The 21396-nt window shown below is 35.9% G+C and overlaps 1 protein-coding gene across 1 annotated transcript in view; it reads right to left on the bottom strand.

The window, feature by feature from the left end:
* HSPA4L (heat shock protein family A (Hsp70) member 4 like) overlaps positions 1 to 21396 on the bottom strand; it is an 87091-nt gene that overhangs the window by 33241 nt on the left and 32454 nt on the right. The window contains exons 4-11 of the mRNA XM_007953833.2: positions 18076 to 18198; positions 8219 to 8318; positions 7519 to 7652; positions 4144 to 4388; positions 3917 to 3993; positions 3339 to 3490; positions 2739 to 2845; positions 655 to 788 (exon numbers count right to left, since the gene is read on the bottom strand). Coding sequence (XP_007952024.1) covers positions 655 to 788; positions 2739 to 2845; positions 3339 to 3490; positions 3917 to 3993; positions 4144 to 4388; positions 7519 to 7652; positions 8219 to 8318; positions 18076 to 18198 — 1072 coding nt within the window. The remainder of the gene's footprint in view (positions 1 to 654; positions 789 to 2738; positions 2846 to 3338; positions 3491 to 3916; positions 3994 to 4143; positions 4389 to 7518; positions 7653 to 8218; positions 8319 to 18075; positions 18199 to 21396) is intronic.

Genomic DNA, 21396 nt, shown 5'->3' with positions numbered 1-21396 from the left:
AGAAATCTATTAATGTTTTATTTCTTTAATTGAATCTTAATCTGAATATCCACAGTAAAGACAGAATACTAAACAGTAAAACTGGGTAGAATAAGAAATCTGGTTGACTTTCAATAATTTATTTCTATTGTCTTAAATGTCCTTGGAATATCATTCCCTTTTTAGTCTATCAATAAAGCAGTATATACAGAAATATTCAGTATTTAAAAAATTATGCCTTCTCTTTTTAATGTTATAAAATTATACTTTGCTTTATACTCAGTTAAAAGAGATATTTATAGTCTCTTATTCTCATTTTCCTATTTATCAAATGATACTGATTCTAGTTTGTGACAATGAATTTAAGCTTAGAATCAGAATATATAGCTGCTCTTATACCATGATTTTAATTTATTGACTATTTTCCCATAAAAAGTAATCATCACATAAACCTTTCAGGCCAGTCACAGAGCATTTCAAATAAAGAAATCAGAATGAATTAAAAATAAACACTGAGCACTAAAACATGCTAGTTTAGAAAAACATTTGAAAATCTTTAAAAATCCTGTTAGCAGAGCTGAGATGACAATTTACTTGTTTCTTTGATTCTAATTTTAAAATATTATTTATAAAAGGCCAAACATTTATGGTAACTATTCTCTTGAGTATTCTCACCAATTCTTGGATCAGGATAAGGCACTTCATGTGAATTAGTATAAAATGCTTCTAGTTCAAATGGCTCCTTCTTGTGGAAAGTAATAACTTTTGAGAATGGGGCAGGATGGTTCTTACAGAATACTTCACAGTCCCTAAAATGGGATGGGAAAAACACTCATTTACAAATAAGTAGAAAGTTGCTTATGAATCTAATTACACATCATCTCATTAATTCATAAAGCAGAAACTGTAAAGACTTTCATGCACAAATGTAAAGGAAAAAAATATTTGCTTTGCTACAAACATTCATTTTTGACAGACTGATGGCTCAAAGATTTCAGATTGTTTACTATAGTAACAGACTATTCAATACAACTAAAAAGAGAAAAACAAATTACCTGAGAATAGATACATAATAGGAATTATTTATTGCTCACATCTGAGGGCCAAATTTCATCCACTGGCTTTCAAAATATTTGTCACATGCAGCCCTCCCTTTTATTTAGAAATAGCTTTAAACTTGTAGAAAGGTTCAAAAATAACAACAGTCCAAGAAACATCTGAACATTCTAGTTTTATGCAAGGTATGAAAATTTCACATTCACTAACCTCTTCCTCTACTCTAGCTTTCAAGAACCAACCAATACCTTCTACTTTCTCACTGCAGTCACCAGAATACACTTACTTTTCAATTTAGCCCCCAGAATGTTTTCTTACAATTGTTTTCTGGATCACTTCTAACTCTTAACTGAAAATAAACTTTAAAGAGTAATACTTCTTGCCTCAAAATTAATATGAAAATGTGCCATTTAAATGCTCTCTGCAAGACATTTGGATAAGATTGATAATACTTATTTTTTAAACTTGTACAAAAATTTAAATGTCTTGGAGTGTCTATGTATAGAAGACAAACAACATTTTAAAAGCATCTTCAAAAGCTAAATACAGTCTTACTTCATTGTACAAGTCATGCTTTTGAAATGTAGGCAAATAGTTTAGACATAAATCTTGATTTTGGAAGGAAAACAAGCCACTTAAAATCAGGACAATTCATGGAAAGAAAATGTAAATGTCAATAAAAACATGAACAGAATTTAGCTCATAATATTCGGAAATTCTAATAACAAAGTACTAACTTTTATTACCAGAAAGGAGATGAGTAAAACATGAAATCACATGCAATGCTGACTCAAATTCACTGCCATTGAGTTGATTCCAACTCCCATTCATAGCAACTCCCATTCGGTTTCCAAGGCTATTAATCTTCACAGAAGCAGACTGCTTCATCTTTCTTCCGCAGAGTGCCTGGCTGGTTTGAACCACTGACCTTTTGGGCAGCAGCCAAATGCTTTAAGCACTACACCACCAGAGCTCCTTTACATGCAATGTTAGTAAGAATATAATTGATATTATTTTTAGTAAATAATTTGGCAGTTATTAGTGTGAAAAAAAAATGTAGATTCTTTGGCTCAACACTTCTATATAGTTATCTTACAGAAACACTGAACAGAAATGAACCAGGAGATGTACACAAATACATTCCTAATAGTATTGCTTGAAATAGCAAAATTATGATCTAATAGTGTATTGGTTAAATTACGGTACATACAATTGCTGACATGGAAAGAATATAAATACATTTAAAAATCAAGTTGTACTGGAGATACAGATGATCTTGTATGTATTAGAAAGGTACATACTTGCTTATTTTCAAATGAAAATCACCATATAGAAATACACATACCTTAAGGCCTTAGTTAGGTGTATATCTGTCCAGTCATTTTCTTTGAATATCCAAGTGTGCACTTTTTTAATTAAAATACTTATTTTCAAATGAAAATCACAGTATAGAAATATACAAACCTTAAGACCTCAGTCAGGTATATTATCTGTCCAGTCATTTTCTTTGAATATCTATTTTAATTTTGTAATATCTAAAAACTATGTCCATCATGGTTTATAGAATATTATATACCATTTCTACATCCTCATTTTTAAAAACAGTGCTTCTGAGAAGTGTAAATTCCTCTAATTTAGAAAAGTAGGTTCAAATGGTTCAAGATTTATGGCAAGCCCTAACCAAGGTTTAAAAGGTAACTTACCCAGTTCCATCTTCAAAAGAGGTCTTCCACCTTAATGTGATTGAATAAGGGACAAGGTCTGTTATGGAAAATTCACGCACTTTAAATGCTGGTGACAGAATCGCACACTGAAAATAAGATGTATATCACATTGAAACCAACAAATACAAACGACATGCTGATTAAATTAAATTTTAAATTTTAATCCTTAAAACTGTTACATTTTAAAAATTACTGATTTTTTCTAAGAACTAGTTAAAATTAGAAAGGACCAGAATGTTCTTCTGTAACCTAACAAAAAGTAATGTAATAAAAAATGAATTTTAAATGGGCATAATTGTAAACATTCATAGAATATGTTTCTTCAGTACAGTTACAGATATATGGTCCTATTATATAACTTAATAATATAAACAGGAAAGACATGACATTTATTTATCAGGAATAACTTCAATGTACTCTGTTTGGCCTACAGATAGGGATTTGAAACAGATAATATTAAAGGGTTCTATGAGTCACAATCAACTTGACAGCAATTGGTTTGGCTTGGTTTCTGCATTAGATCTATCACTGTATTTTTGGCAAAATAAACATTCTAAAAAATAAGGATAACAATCATACCTGTAATGCACATCCTCTTGCAACAGCTTCGTCTGCATTTAATGTGGTACTTATGTCTTTAAGAAAAAATTTAGTGATTTGTTCCTTTACTGCAGGAATTCGTGTTGCTCCTCCTACAATTTCTATACTACTTATATCTTCACGTTGTAAATCTAGAAAAGAAGATGTTATAATTGAGGAAAATGAAATAGTCTTTAATAAACTATGAATAGTAGGCTTTGGAAAGTACTTTTTAAAAAGATGGATCAGTATTTTTTTTGTTTAGAATAAAATGTAAAAAGATGAAAATTTTGGAAAGAGGCAAATTTAATATGTATATATATGATGTATGTGATAGGCACTACATCCGGTCCAGATGATGGAATGACAATAAGGACAAAGCACACCATGGGCTTTCAAGGTACTCTTCAGAACCTCAATCCAGAAATATACTTCCACCTCATAAATCCCTCACAAAAATCTTAACAAAAAGCAATCAGGTCCCCACTTCTACTTTACTTTCATCTTAAAATCTTCTATATATTTATCAGTGAAGTGAATAACACCATGGTTCAGTTTTGATGGTAATTTCTACTTACTAGCTTGCTCCATTACTGCTTTTAAAGGTGGTTCAACTCTGACCAAGAGGGAAGCACATAACTGTTCAAAGTGAGCCCTGTGGAAAAAATGAAATTCATTATTTTGGGTTAAAAATACAGCTTATCTTCTAAAGTAACAGAATTTAAAAGGGGGGGGGGAAAGTAAGACATAATATACACATTATAAAATAAGCACATACTTCTCAAACTGAAAACATATGAAGTACCTGTTCATTTTACTAGAAACATCAAGGTCATTCATGAAACACTCAATGTTCAATGGAAGATCTGATGCATTTGCACTCATTAGCTTCTTTAGTTTCTCACATTCCTGATATAAGCGCAACAATGCCCGAGAATTTTCTTTCACGTTTATCTTATATTTGGTCTTGAACTCATCACAGAAGTAGTCTACTAAAGCCTCATCAAAGTTTCTGCCACCCAAATATGGATCGAAGGTAGTAGCCAAGACCTATTTAATTGCGCGGAGGGAGGGAGAGAAGTGAATTTTCAGAAATACAGATGCTTTCAAAAAGAAATAAAAAAAGCCTTGAACATTATAATCAAATGAAGCTAAAGAATCTGTCAAATCACAGGATGCCAAATCTGAGATTAGACAAAAATTATCATTTCTATTTAGCCAACGTATTTCCCCACTCTTAATTATGTGCTTTACAGTTACAGATCCATAAGTTATAATTAAAAGAATAATTGTAATTCTGAAATGATTTACAGTAATCTTATTTTACATGTTTTGGTTTTAGACTAGCACTGAGTAGTGTTGTTGTTGTTATGTGCCATCGAGTCGGACCCGACTCATAGCCATCCCTCCTTGGGTTTCCAAGGCAGTATCACTATCGAAGTAGATTGCCCAACCTTCCTTCCGAGGGGTGGCTGGTGGGTTTGAACCGCCAGCCTTCTGGTTAGCAGTCAAGTGCCTTAGGCACTATGTTACCAGAGCTCCTAAGCACTGAGTAGTAGATAGATCAAAACCCAAATTCAAAGAGACAAGAAACAGCTGTAAGCAAAAAAAAGAACAAAGCATCCAGAAAAGCAGATCCAAAGATTATATATGACATAGTATAATAGGTCAATTTATTACTCAGTAATTAAACTTTCTATTATTTTTAAAAACGTCAGCCTATTTTCATAAAACCATAGAATAAACAAAAGGATACATGAGAGGCCAAAAAAGAAAACAGAAAAAAAGAGAAAAGGAAGGACAAGAACTTAACATAATAAATTTGTTGAACAATAGGCTTCCAGCAAGCAGCCTGGTAGAAGAGGAATAAACAAGTAAAAAATCTTCAACACTACAGTTATTGAAAACATAGGACCAAGACACATCTAGTCTTTTTCTCTAAGGTAGAGAACACAAATGACTACCTATTATAGTTGCTCCTAAAATAAGAATCTCACTGTTGGTGTGGTTTATCAGATTATTTTCTTAAGGAGGGAGTGGAATGGTAGTAAACATCATAGTAGGATGTGAGTGTAATCTGATTTGGATGTTACACTAGACTAATATGGTAATTCCATGGATTTTTTTTTCACAAGGTCCAGTATTAGCAGAATTTAAATGCAAAATTGTAGTGGTATATGAATAGTGCAAATGTATTCTTCTGGGGAGAAGGGTCATGTCCTTTTTCAGACTTTCAAAGTGGTCTATGATGTAAAAATTAGAGATCACTACTCTAAGTTATCTACTAAATTAGTTAAGGAGTCCTGGTGGTGTAGTGGTTAAGCACTTGGTAAAAATTTAAGGCTAAATGTCAAGGATTAAACTAGTTTATAAAGTGAACTATTCTATTCAGTATGAGTTATTTCCTTCTAATTTTGTGATTACAAGGAGGTGGTTATAGTAATATAAGCTGCAAGACAAAAGGCTCTATAAGGTGTGACATAACCCAAAGCATTTGATCCTCTAAGTAAATTCTTCTCATTCATATGCATAACGAAGAGTATCAGTCTGGACAAGATACTCAGTGTAAAAATGAATACAAAGCCAAAAACAGACAAATAAAAAGCACATAGAAATAAGTAACACCATACAGTAGAAATGTTAGAAAATCTTTTCTCTAAGTATATTTATAGATAAATAATTCATGTCCCCCATTGCTGCCTTAATTAACATCTCAAAAAAACAACAATAAAACAGGTAACACTTTATAGCACTTATTATGATTCTGGTATTCCAAATATTTTTAAAACACTAACTCATTTTATCCTCAAAAATTCTATGAGATAGTTACTGATATCTTGAGATGAGGAAACTGAAATTTAAGGAAATTTTCAAGGTCACAGTTTTTAAATGGCAAAGCCAGGTCAAACCCAGGCACTGCCAATGAACAGATTCCAACTCACAGCAACCCTACAATACAGAGCAGAACTGCCCTCATCAAGTTTTGAAGGCTGCAATCTTCATGGAAGCATCTTTCTCCTGACGAATGCGCTGGTTGGTGTGAACCGGTCAGTGGCTGAGCACTTTAATTGGGGCTCCTACCTAGGCATTAAGGTTCTCTTGATAGTCTATCCAGTCTATTCTAAATATTTGGAATACCAGAAACATAGTAGGTGGTATAATGTGTTACCTGTTTTATTATTGTTGTTTTGTTGAGGTGTTAATTGAGGAAGTAATGAGGGGCATAAATTATTTATCTATAAGTACACTTACAGAGAGGATTTTCTAACATATTTCTACTGTGTGGTGTTACTTACATCTTTGTGCTTCTGGTGGTACAATGGTTAAGTGCCCAGCTGCTATTTGAAATGTCAGCGGTTTCAACCTACCAGCCACTATGTGGGAGAAAGATGTGTCAGTTTGCGTCCATAAAGATTACAGTCTTAGAAACCCTATGGGGCGGTTCTACTCTGCCCTACACGGTTGCTATGACTTGGCATCAACTTGTTGGCAATGGGTTTAGACTGGTGGTATGCAGTCTATCTACCATCCATCTATCAGTGCATCACAATGTGGTGGTTTGCATGTTGCTACAGGGTCGCTATAAGTTGGAACTGACTCGATGGCAATAGAGAGGATGATGCTAGAAGCTATGCCATGGGTATTTCAAGTATCAGCAGGGTCACCCATGGTAGAAAGGCTTCAGCAGAGATTCCAGATGAAGGCAGACTAGGAGAACGGGCTGGTTAATCTACTTCTAAAAATTGGCCACTGAACACAACAGAACACTGTCTAACTTGCTTGCTTTGGACATGTTATCATCAGTCACTAGAAAAGGACATCATGTTTGGTGAAGTAGAGGGCCAATGAGGATGTGAGAGACCCTCAGTGACAGGTGAAGGGAACAGCTGTCACAGAGGATTCAAACATACTGGCGACTGTGAGAATAACGTAAGATTCCAAACCAAATTCACTGCCATCGAGTTGATTCCAATTCATAGTGACCCCCACTGGGTTCCCGAGGTAGTAAATCTTTACAGAAGGAGAATGCCCCATCTTCCTTCCGCAGAGTGGCTAGTAGGTTTCATTATGCTTTATTTTGTTGTATGTTAAGGTCACCATAAGTTGGTATCTAACAACAACATATAGTCCATGCAATTAAAGATTATATTTAAATATAGCAAATCATATACTGAATTACCTTAAGTTTTCCTTTGTTAAAAGCACAGACTGAGACCTGGTAGGCAGAATGTCCCATATCAATAAATACTACATTTCTTGGTTTTTCATCTAAAGGGGGAAGATCTTGTTTGTAAATCCCATACGCGAGTGCAACTGTGTAAAATCAAAGAATTAGGTTAATTTTAACAGCAGTCACTTAGAAAACAAGAAGTCACTTTGACACTGTACTTATAATATAAGGTGCAGTAATATAAACCATTAATCATCAATTTCACAGTAATTTAACTTTTCATAATTTGGTTAATGTTTTCACTTTATTTTTTTCCTAACCATCTAGAACTCTGTAATATCAGCCATTCTTATAGCAAGTAAAGTCCCTGGCTGGTACAATCTGTTAAGTGCTCAAGTACCAGCCACTTAGATGCACCTCAGAAGACAGCCTTGACAATCTGCTTCAGAAAGGTTACAGCCTTGAAAAATCTACGGAGCAGTTGTACTCTGCACATATGGAATGGTCACCATGAGTTGGAATGAACTCACAGGCAACTAATAGCATAGCAAATAAGATATTTAATCTCTGACAAAATATTATACTCCAAAATGATAACATTACAATAATCAGTACATAATAAAGTTTAAAAAAATGATCTGTGTTAATTAAACAAACAGGTATAAAGGTATTTTTCTGAAAGGTGCTTTTCAAATTGCAAAATGCTTACCTGCAGTAGTTTCATTCATTAGCCTTAAACAATTTAAGCCTGCAACCTGCGCTGCAGCCATCACAGATCTTCTCTCAGCATCAGTGAAAAAGCTAGGAACCTGGTATTTAAAAACATTAAATGTATTAGTTTGATGTAATATACTTTACTTCAACATTTCATCAATTGAAAATTGTAAAATAATCACACTATACAGTATGTTCAGTGGTGATCTAATTAAATAAGGAAAAATACTGTATCTTTTTCTTTAAATTTATTTTTTGTCATTAAAAACATACAGAGCACTAGGTTTATTTTTAAAGTCTGATAATTTCTACACCATAAAGATTTGACCTGATAGCATAACACTAATTTGAGGTAATTAATAATACAAAATAATATGGAGAATTTCAAAAGTTTGTTAATCTAAAACCTTCCTGTGTTGATCTACTATATTAAAAAATATTTATGTTCATCTGATAATGAAAAATTGAAAACCTCAAAGTGTTAAATTAAGATTGGTTAAATATATTACAGTATATCTATATAATAGAATTCTACATAGTTGATGGAAGGATCAGGTAAAACTGACTTGTCATGGAACTGCATTATTTTAAAAAAGGTATATAATAACCATGATTTCATTTTTGTATGGTATTGTTAAAGGAGCTCTGGTGGGAGAGTGCCTAAGGCATTTGACTGCTAACCAAAAAAAACCCATCAGCCACTCCCTGGAAGGAAGATCGGGCAATCTATTTCTGTAGAGATATCACCTCGGAAACCCAAGGAGGGGTCACCGTGAGTCAGAACTGACTGGATGGCAATGAGTTCTTTTTTTTTTAATGTATATACAATGATTCTACAATTTCAGCTTTTGACAACGGTTATCTTTCCAAAGGAAGGAAAATTGTATTGCAGGAGACTTATGATGAGTATGTATTTCTTTTTTAATCATAAATAACTAAATTTTTTTTATTAAAAAAATAACAACTCAGGTTTAAAACTTAAGATTTTTTAAATAATTTTTTATTTGAAGAGCTTGTTTTACATTCAATGTAACATGTACATTTAGTTTCATTCCCCATTCGCCATGTCCAACCCTAACCCAGTCTACTCCCCTTCCTACCCTCTAACCCTCCCCCCTGTGCGCCTCATATTTATGGACTCCTGTTTGTCCTGCATTTCCTCAGTTTGAATGTTGGTCCTCTGGTGTCCCATGGTCTATTGCTCTAAGGAATGTATTACCATAGAATATGTGGGTGCATCATCCTGAGCTGAGTGGTCTGCATGTACATCTTGTTAACTATTGAGCTGAGAGCCCACCCCTGGGGGTGAGTTTTATTCCAGATGCAGAATGTATTCCAGGGCCATAGTATTGGGAGTCTCACCAGATTTTATCTGACCAGTAATTCTGGTCATTATTGAATTTTTGGATTTTGTTCCACGTTTTCCCTACCACTCTATTCAGGATCTCCAGATTTGATCCTTTCCCGAGTGGTTGTCATTGGTAGCCGGGCACAATCTAGTGCTTCTGGTCTTGAAGGCCATCGTGTCCTAGGGCTGATTGCTTCTAAATGCCCTTTTGTTGTTGTTGTTGTTGTTCTTCACTTCTGACACTAGGAGACTGTTAGCTACATCTTAGATGGCTGTTTGAAAGCTTTTAAGACACCAGTCACTATACAACCAATGTAGGATGTGGAGCAACGCTTTTTATGTATTTTGTTGTGCCAGTTGAGTCTGGTGTCCCCCAGTACTATGGTCCTGAGGCAGTAGATCTATTGGATCTCTCTCCCATAGTGTCTGGTTGTCTGTGAGGGATTACTCTGTGTCTGTCTTCTATTGTTTCTTTAAGGACTACATGTATTTTGTTTCACTGGTGTCTGCGCAAGATTAGCTTCAGCTGAATCTATCCTTGGTCTAGAGTATACTTCTGTTCTCTGACCCCATCTGATAATCTCAGGTGTTTATGTGTTTATCTGTATAGCCTAGTGTTTGGTGTTAATGGCAATGTGGTATTGTGGACACACTGGTTGGTATCAGCATCTGTCATCTACCTCTTGTGTGCATAATTTGGTGTCCTCCTATTTCCTAATGTTATCATGGTGGTCATATATCCTTCCCGTGTATCCCTCCCCTTACCCATGTCAGCGTGTAGGCCCCAACTAGCCCGAAATTAATCCCTCCTTTTCCCTCCCCATCCCGGCAACCTACTAGGTGAGTTCCCTTTCCCCAGCAAACTCTTCTCTGTCTTTTTACAATTAATGGGCTCATACAGTACTTGTCTTTCTGCGATTGACTTATTTCACTCAGCATAATGTCCTCCAGGCTCATCCACGTTGTGAGGTGATTCGTGTATCCCTCATTGTTCTTTAATGTGGCATAGTATTCCACTGTGTGGATATATCATATTTGGTTATCCACTCATCGTTGATGGGCATTTACATTGTTTCCATCTCCTTACTATGGTGAATTGTGCTGCGATGAACATAGGTGTACATATGTCTGTTCGTGTACTATCTCTCACCTCTTTAGGATATATTCCTAGAATATATTGCTGGGTCAAATGGTACTTCTATTTTTAGTTTTTTAAGGAAACATCATACTGTTTGCCACAATGGTTGTACCATTTTACAATCCCACCAGCAGTGTACAAGAGTTCCAATCTCTCCACAACCTCGCCAGCATTTGTTACTTTCTGATCTATTGAACTTTGCTATTATTGTTGGGGTGAGATGATATCTCACTATTGCTTTGATCTGCATCTCTCTAATGATTAATGATCGTGAGCAATTTCTCATGTGTGTTGGCTGCCAGTGTATCTTCTTTGGTGAAGTGTATGTTCAAGTCTTTTGCCCATTCGTGAATTGGGTTATCTGTCTTTTTAGTGTTGAGGTGTTGAAGTTTTCTATAGATTTTGGAGATAAGTTCTTTATCAGATACGTCATAGGTAAATATTTTCTCCCAATCTTTGAGTTCTCTTTTTACCCTATTGACGAAATCTTTCAAGGCACACAAGAATTTAATTTTTAAGAGGTCCCAGTTATCTAGCTTCTCTTCTATCTCCTGCACATTCTGGGTTATGCCTGTCAGTCTATTTATGCTGTAAATTAGGGCTCCCAGATTTGCCCCTATTTTACCTTTGATGTATAGTTTTGAGTTTTACATTTAAGCCTTTGATCCAGCGTGAGGTCGTTTTTGTGTATGCAGTGAGGTATGGGTCTTGTTTCATTTTTCTACAGGTGGATATCCAGTTTTGCCAGCACCATTTGTTAAAGAGGCTGTCTCTTCCCCATTTAATGGGTTTTGGACCTTTGTCAAAGATCAGTTGTCCATAGATGGATGGATCTATATCTGGACTTTTGATTCTGTTCCATTGGTCTATCTGTCTATCATTGTACCAATACCATGCTGTTTTGACTACTGTGGCTGCATAGCAGTTCTTAAGATCTGGAAGTGTGAGACCTCCCACTTTGTTTTTCTTCTTGAGAAGTGCTCTGCTTATTCGAGGTCTTTTTCCTTTCCATATGAAATTGTAATTAGTTTTTCCATGTCCTTAAATAATTTTGTTGAAACGTGGATCAGGTTTGCGTTAAATGTACAGATTGCTTTAGGTAGTATTGACATTTTCACAATGTTTAGTCTACCTATCCCTGAACAAGGTAGGTTCTTCCATTTATGTAGTGTCCTCGTTGTCTCTTGCAGCAGTGTTTTATAGTTTTCTCTGTATAGGTCTTTTTTATCTCTGGTAAGGTTTATTCCTAGATATTTTATTGTTTTCGTAGCTATAGTAAATGGTATTGTTTCCCTTATTTCTTTTTCAGAGGACTCCACGCTGGTGTAGAGAAATCCAACTGAGTTTTGTGTATTGATCTTGTATCCTGCCACTTTGCTGAACCTCTCTATTAGTTTCAGTAGTTTTTTTTATGAGTCCTTTGGGTTTTCTATGTACAGGATCATATCCGCAAATAGAGACAGTTTTAATTCCTCTTTGCCAATTTGTGTCCTTTATTTCTCTTTCTTGCCTTATTGCGCTGGCCAGGACTTCCAATACAATGTTAAATAGAAGTGGTGATAGATGGCATCCCTGTCTGGTTCCTGTTCGTAAGGGGAATGCCTTAAATCTTTCTCCATTAATAATGATGTTAGCTATTGGTTTTGTATATATTCCCTTTATTATGTTGAGGAATTTCCCTTCTATCCCTATTTTGCTGAGAGCTCTAAACTGGAATGGATGTTGGATTTTATCAAATGCCTTTTCTGCATCAATTGATATAATCATATGGTTCTTTTTCCTTTGTTTTGTTTATGTGGGGGATTACGTTGATTGATTTTCTGATGTTGAACCACCCTTGTAAACCTGGTATGAATCCCACTTGGTCCGGGTATGTTAATTTTTTGATATGTTGTTGGATTCTGTTAAAGATTTTTGGGTCTATGTTCATGAGTGATATTGGTCTGTAGTTTTCCTTTATAATGGTTTCTTTCCCTGGTTTTGGTATTAGTGTTATGCTTGCTTCATAAAATGAGTTTGGGAGTATTCAATTTTTTTCTATGTTCTGGAATAGCTTGAGTAGCATAGTTGTCATCTCTTCTCTGAATATTTGATAGAATTCTCCAGTGAAACCATCAGGGCCAGGGCTTTTCTTTGTGGGAAATTCTTTTAATGATCTGTTCAATTTCTTCCCTTGTTATGGGGTTGTTTAAGCTTTCTATCTCTGAGTGGGATAGTTTAGGTAGGTCTTATGATTCTAGAAACTTGTCCATTTCTTCCAGGTTCTCAAATATATTGGTATACAGTTTTTCATAATATTGTCAGTATCTTTTTTATTTGAGATGGTTCTGTTGTGATGACACCATTTTCGTTAACAATTCTTGTGATTTCGATCTTTTCTTTTGTTAGGTCTGCCAATAAAATATCAATTTTATTAATCTTTTTGAAGAATCAGCTCTTTGTTTTGTTGATTTTCGCTATGATTTTTTTGTTTTCTGTTTCATTTATTTCTGCTCTGATCTTTATTATTTCCTTGCTTCTAGATACTGTAGGATTCTTTTGTTGTTCTATTTCTAGTTGTTGGAGATGATGAGTTAGAGTACTGATTTTGTTTCCTTCCTCTTTTTTGATGTATGCATTTAGTACTATAAACTGTCCTCTGAGTACTGCTTTTTCTGTGTCCCATAGGTTTTGGTATGATGTATCTTCATTCTCATTTGTTTCTTGGAATTTTTTTATTTCAGATTTTATCTGTTCTATTACCCAGTAGTTCTTGAGCAGTGAGTTGTTCAGCTTCCATATGTTTGGTGCTTTTTCCTTGCTCTTCCTATTATTAATTTCTAGTTTTATAGCATTGTGGTCTGAGAAGATGCTTTGCAGTATTTCAGTGCTTTTGAATTTATTGAGGCTTGTTTTATGTCCTAGCATATGGTCTGTTCTGGAGAAGGATCCATGTGCACTGGAAAAGAATGTGAATTGTATTTTTGTTGGGTGAAATGCTCTGTATATGTCTATGAGGTCTAGTTGGTTGACTATACTGTTGAGCTGTTCTGTATCCTTGTTGAGTTTTTTTCCAGTTGAGCTGTCTCTCCTTGAAAGTGGTGTGTTAAAGTCTTCTACTACTAATCGTAGAGCTGTCTATTATCCCTTTTAATTCAGTTAATATTTGCTTCATGTATTTTGCAGCACTTTCATTGGGTGCATAAATATTATTGTAACGTCTTGTCAATTGACCCTTTCAGCATCATATGATGTCCCTCTTTATCTCTTATGATGTTTTTCACCTTAATGTCTATTTTATCAGAAATCAACATTGCTACTCCTACCCTTTTTTGGTTTCCATTGGCTTAGTATATTCTTTTCCATCCCTTAACTCTTAATTTGTTCTTATATTTGTGTCTAAGATGGGTCTCTTGTAGGCAGCATATCGATGGGTCTTCTTTTCTTATGCAGTCTGCCACTCTCTTTCTCTTGATAGATGCATTTAGTCCATTCACATTGAGAGTAATTAGTAATAGGTATGAATTGATTGCTGTCATTCTATTGTGTTTTTTGTCATGTTGTTGGTGTGTCATTGGTCCTTATATTTTTCTGTGCCGAGTTCAGTTTGTTGGCTAATCCTTTCCCTCTTTTCTTCTTTATAGTTGGTTTTGTGCTTATTAAACCCATATGTTTTTCTTCCTTCAGGATTTGCTTAGAAGAATTGTTACTTTTCTCTGTGGTTACCTTGGAGTATGTTCTTGTCTCTACATTTTTAGAACAGTGTGTACTGTGAAGACATTGTCCTGTTTTCCTCTCCATTTGAGGGTCTGTACCTAGAAGTTTTATTCCCTCTGATAGGTTAGTTGCTGTGTGCTGATTGACCTCCTTGGTTTTTAAGGTACAATGTTTTATGGTCTTATTTTGAGTATCTATTTCTGATTTGGTTTTAGTGTTGATGCCACATACCCTGGTTTTGTTGATCTCTGTGTGGATTCTCTATTGGAAGGATTTCCTTAAGCATTTCTTGTAGGTTTGGTCTGGTTTTCACAAAATCCTTTAATTTCTGTTTGTCTAAGAATGCCTTGATTTCACCCTCATATTTGGTGGATAATTTGGCTGGATACAGGATTCTTGGTTGGAAGTTCTTTTCCTTCAGTGTTTTATACATACCGTTCCACTGCCTTCGTGTCTGCATGGTTTCTGCTGAGTAATCGGAGCTCAGCCTGTTTGATTATTATAAGTTATATTTCTTTTTTCCCAAGCAGCTCTAAAATTTTTTTCTTTGTCTTTGGTTTTGGAAAGTTTGATTATAATATGCCTCAGCGTTTTTTTTTGGGGACCCATCTTGTGTGGGGTTCTATGAGCTTCTTGGACAAATGCCTTTTCTTCCTTCATGATAGCTTCGGGGGAAGTTTTCTGCTAGAGGTCTTCCACAACTTCCTTGGTGGTCTTTTTCACCTCCTCTTGTTCTGGAATTCCAATGAGTCTTATATTGCTTCTTCTCATGTCATTGCATATAATTCTTAGGTTCTTTTCATTTCTCTTGAATCTTTGTTCTGATTTTTCTTCATACAGGTTAGTGTCCAGGGATTTGTCTTCTAGTTGGGATATGTGTTCTTCAGCCAGTTCTAATCTGTTCTTTTGTGCTTCCACTGTGTTGTGTAATTCTGTCATTTTGGTACTCATCTTCTGCATTTTGATACTCATCTTCTGCATTTCTAACTGCTGTTTTTGTATGAGTTCTGATTGTGCATTAATCTTACTGTTCTGTTCCTCAATGATTTTCTTGAGTTCCTCCAGGGAACTGTCTGTGTTCTTCTTGTTTCTGTTTGGGGTTTCCCTAGGCTCTTGTATAGCTCTATAAATATATCTTCTAAATTCCTTCTCAGATAATTCTATTGCCTCCTCTTCCTCTATGTAAAATGAGACCTTTGGTTGTGGTTTTGCTTCTAATGCCTTGTCCTGTTTTTTTGTTTGATTTGCAGTTGCTTGTTGTTTCCTAGACATTTTGAAGTTGTCTTTAACTGTTGGTTACATGTTGATTTGTTTTGTCTCGGTTTTATGGTTTAATATTTTGAAAAGGTAAAGCTAGTGTATTTTATTTTGTTTAATTATTAACTCAGGTATGCTGGGTTGCTCTGCAGTTTTGTGATTTTGGAATCACTGTGTAGAATGTGGATATGGGTTTCTGTTTGTTGTAAAGTGGGTTTAGAGTTTGAATCGGGAGGTTTTATGTAGGCTGAATGTTTCTTCTTCTATTGGATGAGGTAAGTTATTGGTGGAGGAGGTGGGAGCGTTAAAAGGAAAGCTTGCTGTTGCTATGGGTGGTTTCTAGGGCTTTGGGCGGGCTGCTACTGATGACGTCATACTGTTATATAAGGGCCCGTGCTCAATTTCAGGGAAGACTCAGGTTGTGAGGGGGTTGCCATTCTCCGCCAGGCTCAGATACATGCAAAAACCCCGCTCCCGAGGCCCCTCCATGCCTAAAAGCCGACCTAAGGCAACTTTCCGGCTCTGTGATTGGCTGCAGGTGCTTCTCTCTCCGGCTCCACCTGTCTCTGGGGCCAGTCCAACCCACCCTGATCGCGATCAGCTTGGAAGTTTGTCTTTAAGTGCGCCCACTGCTCTGCTACCGGCCACAGGTGCTTTTCTCTCCAGCCCTGCCTGCCTGTGACACCAGCCCAACCCGCCCTGACTGAGACTGGCTCGGGAGTTTGTCTTTAGGTCCACCCACCTGCTGCGCCAAAGACGCACTAGGTTTCAGCTGTGTGGATTCAGGAAAGGGCCTGTCAGCAATCTGTGGTCCCAATTTTAGTGAAAAAGTTTAGCGCAGACCTCTCAGTACCACCAAGCTGACCCAAGCCTATTCAGTGGCCTGCTGAGGGGGTAGTGAGTCCACCCTCCTGGAGCATCAGTGGGCTCTCTGCTTGGGTTTCAGTAGTTCTGGATGTGTCCACTTGCACCTAGCAGGCTCAAGTTACTGAGAAAATCAGGTGCTGAAGGTAGATCCTTGAGGTGATCGCTGGTATGGTGGTGAGGTCACTGGTATGCTGATATGGAGTGCCTTCTGCCTTGACCCAGGGAGGTCTCAGATGGCCGTTCTTGCCTGCCAGTCACTCCCCCAGGGAAGTGGTGCACAAAATGAATAAAATACCCTCACAGAGGCTACAAAGTTAATAACAGCCAAGAAGTTCATATCACTCTGCTCTTACACTAATTTCTGACTGAAAATAAAACAATTATGTTGTTGTTGTTATGTGCTATTGAGTCAGACCTGACCCACAGTTATCCCTCCTTGGGTTTCTGAGGTGGTATCACTACGGAAGTAGGTTGCCCAACCTTCCTTCCAAGGAGTGGCTAGTGGGTTTGAATCGCCAGCCTTCTGGTTAGCAGTCAAGTGCCTTAGGCACTACACTAAATAAAAAAGATTTTAATTTAAAATGCATTTAAAAAAAAATCTGTACCATTCTGACATGCTTTTAAGTAGCAGTATAATGGAAGAGTTATAAGCAGAGACTCAGGAATAAACTACATGGGTCTAATTTCTGGCTTTTCCACTTACTGTGTGATTTTGAGCAACTTATTTAACTTCTCTATGCCACAGTTTTCTAATCTATAAAACTGAGGTTAATAATATAGTACTTTATAAAGTGGCTCTGAGGATTAAGTGGGCTACTACACATAAAATGCAGAGATCATTGCCTGGTCGATGGCAAACTCTAAATTTTAATTATTAATAATTGGCTAGAAAACAAAACACTCCTCCCATTTTAAAATCCCAAATACGTAGGAAAATATATAATTACTAAATTTACCAATGAGTTAAATTCCTGATTCTATTTTTTCTGATGACATGGGAATCTTGAACTTCCAAGGTTGAGTTTAATAGTTAAAAATACATTTATATTTAGGTGATAATATATACCTTAAAACTAATTGCCAACTTATAATAGAATGTGAAGAGTAAGATTGGGTAAATCATAAATATTTTGCTAAGAAACCTAAAGTAACATCATTTCTTTCTGATACAAAATATATACAATCTCAAATTCTCAAGTGGAAATTTTCATCCTTCACCATTAAATATTAAGTCCCTTAAAGATGGGAAGTTAAGTGCTACCTGGAAAGATAGCAGGGATAGTGGCAGGTGTAATTGTGATTAACTAATGAGAAACATGAGATTTTTAAGATTCATTCATCATCACAATAGACATTATCAGAAATTGAATCCTAAACTAAACAAAGTAATATTTTAAAAAAAAAAAAGTCAAAATGGTTTTAGGTTACTTATTGGATAAGGGCAGAAAGCATTAAAAATAAAGAGGAGGAAGAAAAATATTTCAATGTAACATTAACACACTGGAAAATATGATCGAATAGCATTCACTACTGAAACAAAACTTACTGAAATCACACAGTCAGCCACTGGTTTTTTCAAAGCATTTTCTGAAGTCTCTTTAAGTTTGGCCAACAGCATTCCAGTCACTTGCTCAATTGCAAAAGGTCTCTCTTCCTCTAGGTATCGCACCTAAAACCAAAAGTTCAGATATTTATTGAGAGTCATTTATTCATCTAACAAATGTTTATTAAACATCTACTATATGTATCATATATATAGTAGATGTTTTCTACTATATATATGATACATATAGTAGATGTTTAATAAACATTTGTTAGATGAAACCAGAAGGCTGGTAGTTCAAACCCACCAGCTACTCCTCGGAAGGAAGGTTGGGCAATCTACTTCTCTGAAAGCTACTACTCGGAACCAACTCATCGGCAGTGAGTATATATGTCATGGACAAACAAGCAGTGAAAAAAGGAAAGTCTTCTCTGCAAGGAAGTTCTATTGCAAAAAGATGATCGTTCTAGAGTAACATTTAAATAACATTAAAAGCAGTGATAAATTCTCTCATTTCTGAATTCCCAATACTTACACACAGCAGTATAACCAAGCAAATTATTTTTAAGTGTCTCTATTTTTTCCAGATCCCCACCTTCCCATAAGAGCAATTTTTATCATTAATTTTCCAAATGTGACACAGCAAATAATGAAAGAGAAAAAGATCAAATACTCTTTCTTTTTAAAGTTTGTACTCTCCTGGGTTTAAAATGAAAACTTTAGTTCATACGGTTTTTTTTAATTGTGATTTGGGTGAAAATTTACAGAGCAAATTCACTTTCCATACAGCTGTTCACATATACTTTGTCTCATGACACTGACCACAATTTACCACAATGCAACAGCTGCCCTCCCACTTCCTCCTGATAATTACCACTTCCCAGTGTCCATCCCTTCATGCCCTCCTGCCCTCTGAGCTGTCTCCCTGTGCATAAGCAGCCCTTCTTTCTCCCATGATTGTTCTCTCCAAGGAGTGTGTGATAGTTGGAGCTGTGTGTCAACTTGGCTGGACCCCAATTCTATGTGGTTGTTCCCATGATGGGATCGGATGACTGTGTTCTGAGTGGCCAATCTGCCCAAGGGGAGTTTCCCTAGGGGTGTGGCCTGCTTTCAGGATATCCAGGGACATCCTGGGAAGACAGACATTCTTCTGTGGATCAGGACTCTGGTGTGCTGCCTACAACTTTCCTTGAGTGAGCAGCCCACTGCTCGGCCTGGAGATCTTGGATTCGTCTTTCATTGGAGTCAATAGCCAGTGTACTGCCTGCCAGCCTTGAGCTTCTCGGCCCCCTGCAGTTGTGGAAGCTAAGGCTTCCTCCAGCATGACGTTTCCTCCAGGGACTTTGGACTTGCCAGCTTCTATACATTTGTGAGCCATTTTCCTAAGATAAATTTCTCTACCTTTTTATAAATATATAAGCTTTGCTGTTTTTTGTTTCTCTAGAGAACCCAATCTAACACAGAGTGCATCTACCTCAGGTAAATATTCAACTCATATGCCTGTCTTTTGCTTGGCTGGAAGCCACAGGTGTAGGTTCAATTCCAGACCTGACGAGCAGCTAGGGGCCATAGTCTCAGTGGTTCCACCAGGCTCTATCGGACCAGCAAACCTCCCTTTCTTTTTTCTCCAAATGATTTTGAGTTTTGTCCATGTTGTTCTCCCTCTCTATCCAGGATCTCCTATATAGATCCCCTTCCAAGTGGTTGACATTGGTAGCCAGGCACCATCTAGTTCTTCTGGTCTCGAAGCCATATAGGCCGCAGATTGGATGGCGTATCAGTCACTAGGACTGATTGTATCCATGAAGTTTTGGTTTCTTCAATCTTCTTTGCTCTGGACGAGGAGAGACCCATCGTTGCATCTAGATGGCAGCTTGCAAGCTTTTAAGATCCCAGTCACTACTCACCAAAGTAGGAGGTGTAACAATGTTTTGTGTAGTATGTTATGTCAATTGAGCTTGATGTCCCCTGTGACTATGGTCCCGTGACCACAGGTTCAACTACTCGCTCCCTCTGGGTATTAGTCATACAGTTTTGAGAAAAAGGAAAGGAGACTATTAAAAAAAAAAAAAATCCTTGAATTGTCAAATGTTTTGTTATATATATTCTTACCACAACAAAATAAAAAATTAAATATGTATTAATACATTGTGGGAATAATTATGAATTAAATATTAGAGATGTATATAGAAAATTAAATTTTCTTAGATCAAATAATTGCTTCATCTTATATAAAGATTTAAGGCTAGATTGCATTTGATTTGAGCACATAAAATAAAACTTTAAAATGCTTCTTGACTAAGGAACATGTGGGGACCTCTGCTTTATTTAAATAACCAAATTCTTATAACAACTACAAAGTTTCCAAGCAATACAAAGCTACCTAAGAGCCCACATGACTATACTTAATTCACTGAGGAAATGGCTATGTCTTTTACCACCTTATTTCCAGTAGTATGAATGATTTTATTTTCTGGCATTTTAAATTTTGGAATAGCTATAAAGAACTGCTTTCCCAAGAAGCACAGTGTATGCATGTATGTGACTGTGTACTCTTTTAAGATTTAGTCTAAAATAGACCTAAAATTAATATCCATTTGTTTCCAACTTTGGAATAGCTATAACTGCTTTCCCAAGAAGCACAGTGCATGCATGCATGTGACTGTGTACTCTTTTAAGATTTAGTCTTAAATAGACCTAAAATTAATATCCATTTGTTTCCAACTTAATTTACAACTCAAAAACAAATATTACACCAAATTATTGCCTTTAAACCAACAAAGTGGGGGGAGCTAAGCGCACTAAACTAAGGAAAAAATGAATCAAATCTCATGCATGGTCTTAGTCTGACTGTGAAGACAAATAATACTGTATATGAATGTTCATGACATAAATAAAAGTTACAGATGAAATAAAAACCAAATTAAATTTAAACAAGTAACTAAAAAAAACTGGATAAAATGCTTAAGCATTCAAATGCTGAAGATCTGTAATCTTTAAAACATGAAGACAATTCAACACACAACTGATCAATGTTTTTAAAGTTTCTTCAATCAGCTTATAGGCACTCATTATAAACACATGACAATTATAATTCTCAGAAATTGGGTCTTGGCTTTCTCTTAAAAAAAAAAAAAAAGTTTTATCTTCATTTTTCCCAATGCATCCACAAAGCATGAGTTTTAAATTTCTTTATTATTATTATTATTTATTTATTGTGATTTGGGTGAAGATTTACAGAGCAAATTCACTCTCCATACAGCAGTTCACATATACTTTGTCTCATGTCACTGACCACAGTTTACCACAATGCAACAGCTCCCC

Source organism: Orycteropus afer, unplaced genomic scaffold (genome assembly GCF_000298275.1).
Source record: "Orycteropus afer afer isolate SDZICR_OR568_19922 unplaced genomic scaffold, OryAfe1.0 scaffold00418, whole genome shotgun sequence".
NCBI classification, from domain to species: domain Eukaryota; kingdom Metazoa; phylum Chordata; class Mammalia; order Tubulidentata; family Orycteropodidae; genus Orycteropus; species Orycteropus afer.
The sequence above is the reverse complement of the archived record's forward strand: the minus strand, read 5'-3'. Positions and strand labels throughout refer to the sequence as shown.